The 8,971-nt window shown below is 37.5% G+C and overlaps 1 protein-coding gene across 2 annotated transcripts in view; it reads right to left on the bottom strand.

The window, feature by feature from the left end:
- Positions 1 to 3,729: 3,729 nt before the first annotated feature.
- Positions 3,730 to 8,971, bottom strand: part of LOC139753259 (galactokinase-like) — a 33,972-nt gene continuing 28,730 nt past the window's right edge. For both annotated transcript variants that reach the window (XM_071669517.1, XM_071669516.1), the window contains exons 8-9: positions 7,066 to 7,186; positions 3,730 to 4,706 (exon numbers count right to left, since the gene is read on the bottom strand). In XM_071669517.1, the coding sequence (XP_071525618.1) occupies positions 4,593 to 4,706; positions 7,066 to 7,186 (235 nt within the window). In that variant the 3' untranslated portion in view covers positions 3,730 to 4,592. The remainder of the gene's footprint in view (positions 4,707 to 7,065; positions 7,187 to 8,971) is intronic.

Here is an 8,971-nt window from a genome sequence, read left to right as displayed (position 1 = left end):
CTGTGTACAGAATGGAAAAAGGTGAGAACAATGGAAGTAAGGGGAGTGGGGGAGGAATGGGATGTATTTAGGGAATCAGTGATGGATTGCGCAAAAGATGTTTGTGGCATGAGAAGAGTGGGAGGTGGGCTGTTTAGAAAGGGTAGTGAGTGGTGGGATGAAGAAGTAAGAGTATTAGTGAAAGAGAAGAGAGAGGCATTTGGACGATTTTTGCAGGGAAAAAATGCAATTGAGTGGGAGAAGTATAAAAGAAAGAGACAGGAGGTCAAGAGAAAGGTGCAAGAGGTGAAAAAAAGGGCAAATGAGAGTTGGGGTGAGAGACTATCAGTAAATTTTAGGGAGAATAAAAAGATGTTCTGGAAGGAGGTAAATAGGGTGCGTAAGACAAGGGAGCAAATGGGAACTTCAGTGAAGGGCGTAAATGGGGAGGTGATAACAAGTAGCGGTGATGTGAGAAGGAGATGGAATGAGTATTTTGAAGGTTTGTTGAATGTGTCTGATGACAGAGTGGCAGATATAGGGTGTTTTGGTCGAGGTGGTGTGCAAAGTGAGAGGGTTAGGGAAAATATATATATATATATATAATTTTAAGTCAGTTTCGACCCCCAACAGTCACTTGTCATCTGGTAACTGAGAATGACAGAAAACAAGAACATTTGTAAAATCTCGAGTACCCTACAAACGTCATATCACACCACCCGTTGTTAACTGACCCGAAAGGTCAGGTTACAACGAGTAGTGTGACTTGACTGTTGAACGAAACATGTACCCCAGGTGCCGATGATTACCTGATACATTGTGAGAAAGGAGCGAGAAATATAGACTGTGAGATAATTGACACGGGAGACTAGTATGGCTGTTCCATGAACTTAAGGCATATCTAAGACTTCACCTGACTCTTGCTGACTTACAAGATTCCGTAAATCCTTAGACACCCTTTGCATATTCTCCAACCGAAATTAATCGTCGTTATATTCATGGTTTCGCACAGAAATATAAGATCTGATGCAACAAATTATTTTGCCTGTTAGTCACGAATCTGGCCCGTCTGCTTCCCGCTGTGTACATTCTAAGTCTTCATAAGGTAGGACAGCAGGAATGGAGGAGAGCTTCAATATGTCTAGTTTTCTCATCTAACTTCCGTCCCCTTTGCCAGCCGAGGCTGATAACTGTTAAAACTTAAGTGCTGGATGGTTCTTAGTCTTTGTACTATTGGTCCGTAAAGACATTCTGTGCCACTCAGCCATTACTTTTTTTTTTTTTTTTACAAAGTTTAGTCTGACTTACATTTTAGCTCTTCCTGCTAACATTCGTATTGATTTCTTGAAGTTTATCCTCATAGAATGCTCGAATTTATAGATTTAGCCCCTTTAATATGGGGTCATGGTTTAAGTGTTCGAGTTATGCTTCTGAGGAAGAATTCTCACTTCCGTTCATAATGACTGACGCATCTTATAACCTTAGATGGTTTATCGTGACTTTTTTTTTCTGACGGGCAATGGGTTTGTTCAGATGACTTTACATAAGGCTAACAACCGGTCTATGAAATTATCGATATAAAATGAATGTTAGGTTGTTTACAAACTAAGTTAAAAGACAATCCCCCCCCCCATGAAAGTCGTTTACAAGTAGTAGAATTGGAAGTGATGATTTCCGGTGCTGGAGTAAGATGGGAAGTAAAAGTGACGGTTGGTTAAAATACGTTCACTTGTGGCAACAACAACAACAACATGAGCTGGTGGAGGCCTGGGTGGGGGTTGCCAGCTGCTGCTGCTCTTCACCCCAAGCTCTGGGCTGCTTATTGTTTCTTTATCTGTTTTACTCTAGACTTGGATGGCGTCCACATACAGAAAATGGGGTTTAGGAAGCAGGTATACGAAAGACTTTATAACATTTAGATTACTTGTTAAATTTGTATTGCTCTTCAACCCAAGCTCTAGGCTGCTTATTGTTACTTTATGTTTCGCTGTAGACTTGGATGGCGTCCACATACAGAAAATGTGGTTTATGAAACAGGTATACGAAAGACTTTATAACAGTTAGATTACTTGTTAGATTTGTATTACAAATCAATATGTTACTACGACGTACATAAAGAGGACATACATTGAGGACAGGGTTTAGGGATATTGGGCGTTTGCCATCAGGCAGCAAATCACCGGCCAAGGAAGCCCCCAGGACATGACTTATTTGCAATTTTGCCACCACAGGGAAGAACGTGGGTCTGGCGTGGTGGGGGGAATGTGTTTGACGGCATTTGTCGGTGGGGTGAGGGTGGAAGGGCTCAGGCAATCAGAAAGTGAATATTACCATCGGTCGTTTGTCCCACACCTTGTATTTGTTGAGCATCATTTATTTGCCATCGTTCTCTACCTAATGCCACTGGATAGTTTTTTTTCTTTTAGGTAATGGGTGTCTTAAATCATAGACAAAGATGAATGGAAGAGGTAAAAGAAAAATCTTTCCATTTTATTACGCTGTATATGGTTATTCATCAATACTTAATGTTTGATCATTTTTATACGAGTGCTGTCATTTCAGTAAATCTTGGGGCCATCTTCCATGAGCATACATAGGGTAGAACAAATTCATAACGCCACATTTCCATTAAAAGTCATATTAAATCAGTTTACCGAGGTTTCCAAGTACGTGTGCTTGCCTCAATAAAAATGCAGAGTAAAGATAATGACCCCTTTGTGAAGTGTTTCATAACTTTCACGAATATATATCATATACTTAATTTATCTGACTAGTTTCGTTGCATTACACATGACAGTCAGAGAATGGATATGAGTGAATGAAGCCTATGTTCTTCTGTTCCTGGTGCTACCTACCTAACATGGGGAATTATGAGCAAGTATGAAAAAAATTTCTTATTTCAATGTATCCACATTTCCATCCTTAGCATGCAGCATCATATACTGAGCCTTTGAGGAAAAAGCCTTCTTTAGCTTCGGTTCCTATGATTAGGGTGATAATACAGGAAGAGAAAATCTCCAATACCCTGCTCTCACTGCACTTTGTTGTCTTCTATGACATGCACAAAATACACTGATAGTAATTTTTCTCCCATAACCCCAGGGATAAGGGACTTGCATATTAACTCTAAATTCACTCTCTACTGAATGCCTGTTGGAAGAATGATGAATAATTAAAAAAATCTCTATAGCATGTGTAAGCATTTGTAGATAAATGGACCCACATTGTAGAGGCTCAACAAAATGCTGAAAATGTTTATTATATGTGTCATCCAGGGTGTCTTAATTAGTTCTTAAAATTTTCAGAAGCAGGTAAGATACAAAAGCTAGTCAGATAACACATGTGGTGCATGTAGGTATCAAAGACACTATAAAATTGTAAACTGGCATTATGCATTATCATAAAAACCAAGGACATTATTTTTGTTGAGAAAAAACACATCATCCCTTCAGTGAGTTTATCATGGCTATAGATTGTTAGTTTTTCTGATGCTATTGAGTTACAGGTTGCTAGTTCTAATGACATTGTTGAGCAATAGGATGTAATTTAATTTTATTGGTAATGAATTATTCCATCAAAACCTTGAATGAATAACTGTTTTATTTCAAGAAAACAGTTATTGTTTCCATATGAATCTTTGGATACTTAAGTTTTTCAGAAGTATGAACACTGATGCAATAAAATCCTCTTACCTGTAAGTACATTTGGTCAAAAAAAAAAAAAAAAAATAGAGGTATTGGTTCAGGCAGATATTGATAATCATTTATTCATTTGACCTTGACCTTAAAACCTGGGTTACACTGATCATATGCAACATATCTTCCCATGACAATGAAGATGACACATAGGAAATATATACTGGTCAGTCCTATGACCCTGATCATTAATGACAAGGATGTAATGACCCTAAGTGTAGCACATGACACACATAACTTGATCCTGATCATAGCTCCAATTCTCATGCTGGTGTCAATAAGGAAAGGGCAATCACTAACAGTTTAAGGTGACAATGTCATTATGGTATGCAACATATCTTTAAATGATAAAACACAAGTATATTTTGTTTTCTCTACTAGTAAAAAAAATAATTTTTTCTTGCTTGTTTGTAGCTTTCCTTCATTAGTGAGGTAGTGCCAGAAACAGATGGAGAATAGCCTTGTTAACTGAAATCCATTCTCTTACTGCCATCTAAAGTCTGCCAAACTGTAGCCCCCATCCACAGCCAAGCTCCACACTCCATTTTGTGGTTTACCTTTACTTTATTTGCCCAGGTTCAGCTCAGTGATACCAGAGTATATAAAGTAGTCTGGAGAAACCAAAGAATGGTCTGTGAAGCTTTGCTGTAGATGGGGCCTCTGGTATACATAACAGCCAGACAGTGAATATAAGCAAAGAAGGCCATTCTTCATCTATTTTTTTTTTTCAGTATTAGAGATAACAGTGTGAAACAAATGATGTCCAAACAACTTCTAAGGATCAGTCAGAACAGAAGCAGTACTTATTTATTAACAATGTGTTCCTTCAATGGAGGGTAAACATATCTCTACACTAGCAGTAGTAGTACAGCGAGAGAGAGTGAACCCTTTGTATACATATTTCAATTAATTCCACACTCACACAGACAGCAGTTGTGACCCTTCTGAAGGCACACATACATAGAAAGTGGGCTTGCCACCATACTTCTGCAGTGTGTGAGAGATGAGACTGTCTACACTCTCTTGTTTTACCTGAAGCAAAAATTTCTCATTTCAATTGATATAATATTCAGTGCTTAAGATATAAGACCATTTGTTATCAAGGAAAATGACCTTAAAAATCAATAGTACACACACAGTAGTCTCAAGAATTTAAGTGGAACTGTCTTGAGCTTTGAATACAAAAGAAAGGAAAAGGCTTAAAAGTGCTGGAAATGAAGTGTTTCATGATGGAGTGCAAGGAGAGCTGATAATGTAGGGAATTACAGAGTTAGAGAAATATGTGGAAGTAAGTACACTCTGATTGAGAAGGCCAATGAAAGCAGGCTAAAATAGTTTAAGAATATGGAAAGGATGAGCAAAGAAAGGATAACTTATGGGATCTCTGTTTCATAAATGGAGGAAGCATGGGTGAGAGGGAAACCTAAAAAGGGATGGGATGATGGTGGCTTAGAGGCATTGGGGCCAAACCATTCATGGGAGTAATGGGTGTGTTGCAGATAAAATGAATTATATCAATATTGCATATGTCACTAAGCTGAACAATGGAATATAAAGCAGTCAAGATTAACCACAGAGTAATCTGTGGGACTTGGTGGTGGGTGGTAGGCTCTGGTTTATGTAAATTCTGCATAGCAGCTAAGTATATGAAGTGTGCAAGCAAGGCTATGGTTCATTGTTTCCTGACACTTCCTTGCTAAGGTGGTGGATGCTTTTAGTTATGAAAAAGTATGTTGTATATATAAGCAAAGTACATGAATAGGAGGGTTTTGCATATACATGTGTGTGGGTTTTTTAGACTACAGTAGTGTCAGGCCCAGATGAAACAATACTTGTGATGTGAAACAAAGTCCAATGCCTTTCATGCATTTACCCATTTACTATTGTATTTCATATTGTATATTTGTGAACTTTCTTCTCTCATACTTGTTCCCTACTTTCATCGTGAGCAATACAGGAGAGGATTTATAGGCCCTCCACTCCCGCCTTTCTTAGTCACCTTTTTTAACATGTTCCCAAGGGAACATGTATGAAAAAATCATGTGCATTATTCATTACCCTAACAAAAATACCAAAAATTGCAGGTAATATTCTAACCCCAAAACCTTCTTGTTTTCAATTGAAATATAACAAATGAAATGTTCTATACTTAAAATAATCAAGGATAATATAGTTTCCACAAGCCAACAGATAGCCAATAAATATGAACCGCATAATCACAGAATCTTCTAAAGAAGTAACCATTAATTACTTGCTTACAGGCCTTAATATCCCCAAACATTTATTTCAACCCCAGATTCAATACAGCATGAAAAATAGTCCTTAAAATGAGATTTTCAAGCAAATCTATTACCCTCACAAAATTACTAAAAATTGCAGGGAATTTTTTTACTTTAAAAACCTTTTTGTTTTACAAGTGAAATATGACATACTGAAACAATCACAGAAAATATCTCGTATTGCTTTCCCAAGACAACAGGTAGCTAATAAATACAATCTGCATAATTAAAGAATCTTCTAAAATAGTAACCATTAACTACTTATTTACAGACATTAATGTCCTATAACATATATTTCAATCCTAGATTTGAATTCAGCATGAAAAATAGTCCTTATATTGAGGTTTTCAAGCAAAAATTCTGGGAATTCTATACCTGAAATAATCACAGATAATATCTCGCAATGCTTCCCCAAGCTGACAGATAGCCAATGAATGTGAACAGCATAGTCACAGAATCTTCTAAAAAAGTAATCATTAATTACTTGTTTACAGGCTTTAATTTCCCCCAAAGTATATTTCAACCCCAGATTTGAATTCAGCATGAAAAATAGTCCTCATTCTAAGGTTTTTAAGCAAATCTATTACCATCACAAAAATACCAAAAACTGCAGGTAAATAGTTCAGGGAAATTTTTAACCCAAAAACCTTCTTGTTTTAAAATTGAACTATGATATAATGAAATTCTTTTATACTTGAAATTATCACGGAAATTATCTTATAATGCTACCCTAAGCTGAGAGACACCCAATAAATACAAACTGCATAATCATAGAATCTTTTAAAGGAGTAACAATTAATTACTCATTTATAGGCCTTAATATCCCCTAACAAATATTTCAACTCCAGATTCAAATTCAGAATGAAAAATAGTTCTTAAGCTGGAACACTGCAAAAAGAACCAAGTCTCGGTTGTTGATCACTCTGTAAAGTTCCCTGCAATAATACACTTCAGGGGGGGTTACTGTGTGAATTTATATGTTCATTAGTATTTTCTGATGATAAATCATGTGAGGTCTATGAATTCTACTAAATGGCATATACAGGTATTCATGTTACGATTTCATGTACTGACGAAGAAAAGCATCCAAAAGAAAACATACAGTTACCTACCAGTGTTACAATGCAGCCACCAAAGCCTCCACCAGTCATCCTTGCCCCAAACACACCAGGAACCTCAAGAGCTGCTTCCACTAGCTCATCAAGCTCAGGACAAGACACTTCATAGTCATTCCTTTAAATGGGGAGATTCAGAATTTTATTCAAATACAAAGCTGGTTGTAGTTTCTACATGGACAAGTGCAATACAAAAATTAAAAATTTACCTTTAAGTTGCCCTCGTCCAATTCTGGGTGAGTGGATGAGAGGTCTGACATCTCCCAAAGAGAGAGAAGGATGCAAAGGTGTTGTTTCTTTCTTTGACTTGAATTTGGTTTACATCCTACCCTTTATCTAATACAAAGGCAGATCACTGGTGGTAAACAACATGGATGTATTTAGTGATATTTCACAGCATGATAAGAATGGGGTGTGTAAGTACGTGCATACATACACGGGAGTAAAGATGTGAATACAGGGTTAAGAGGTGGGCCAACACAGGTGTAAAGCCTCTCTTTCTGTAACTCACAAACAGTAATCACACAAGCAATGCCAGTACCATGGAAATGTGGACTCTAATAGATTGAGAATTTTTCTGATGAGACTGTAGTCCCAGTGATACAGCCTCAATAAAAGGTGAATTTTTCCTTGCAATGTAACCTCATGCAGGTAAAGCCCAGTAACCTCTCTCTCTCTCTCTCTCTCTCTATAATATTCATTTATTTCTTAACTCATACTTGATCACCTTTTCCCGTATTTGTGAGGTAGCACAAAGAAACATACAAAGAAAGACACTTGCACTTACAAGCACACATATATACATGGGGGAAAAAATAATACCGTCTACGTATTCCCTGCATGTTGTAGAAGTTTTGGAGAGAGGAGTGAGTATGCAGCCTGTTGGGGGTGAGAGGGCCTTGGAAATGAGTCAGTTGTTTGCTGATGATACAGCTGTAGTGGCTGATTCAAGTGAGAAATTGCAAAAGTTTGTGACAGTTTGGAAAAGTGTGTGAAAGGAGAAAGTTGAGAATAAATGTGAATAAGAGCAAGGTTATTAAGTTCAATAGGGTTGAGGGACAGGTTTACTGGGATGTAAGTCTGAATGGAGAAAAATTGGAAGAAGTAAAGTGTTTTAGATATCTGTGATTGGACTTAGCAGCAAATGGAGGTATGGAAGTGGAGGTGAGTTACAGGGTGGGGGAGGAGGCAAAGGTTCTGGGAGCGATGAAGAATGTGTGGAAGGCGAGAACGTTATCTTGGAGAGCAAAAATGGGTATGTATGATGGGACAGTAGTTCCAACAATGTTATATGGTTGCGAGGCATGGGCTATAGATAAGGTTGTACAGAGGATGGTGGATGTGTTGGAAAGGAAACGTCTGAGGACACTATGTGGTGTGAGATGGTTTAATCTAGTAAGTAATGAAAGGGTAAGAGAGATGTGTGGAAGAGTGTGGTTGACAGAGCAGAAGATGGTGTGTTGAAATGGTTTGGACATATGGAGAGAATGAGTGAGGAAAGATTGACAAAGAGGATATTTGTTAGAGATGGAGGGAACAAGGAGAAATGGGAGACCAACTGAAGGTGGAAGAATGGAGTGAAAGAGATTTTGAGTGATTGGGCTAATGCGTGAGACAGCGACAAAGTATAATAAATATATAATGTAAATATTATTAATTTTATTTATTTTGCTTTGTCACTGTCTCCCGTGTTAGCGAGCTTGTGCAAGGAAACAGATGAAAGAATGGCCCAACCCACCCACATACACATGTATATACATACACATCCACACACACAAATATACATACCTATACATCTCAATGTATACATATATATACACACACAGACATATACATATATGCACGTGTACATAAATCATACTGTCTGCCTTTATTCATTCCCATTGCCACCTCGCCACACATG

The sequence above is a fragment of the Panulirus ornatus genome, chromosome 14, assembly GCF_036320965.1.
Source record: "Panulirus ornatus isolate Po-2019 chromosome 14, ASM3632096v1, whole genome shotgun sequence".
Classification (NCBI taxonomy): Eukaryota; Metazoa; Arthropoda; class Malacostraca; order Decapoda; family Palinuridae; genus Panulirus; species Panulirus ornatus.
The sequence above is the reverse complement of the archived record's forward strand: the minus strand, read 5'-3'. Positions and strand labels throughout refer to the sequence as shown.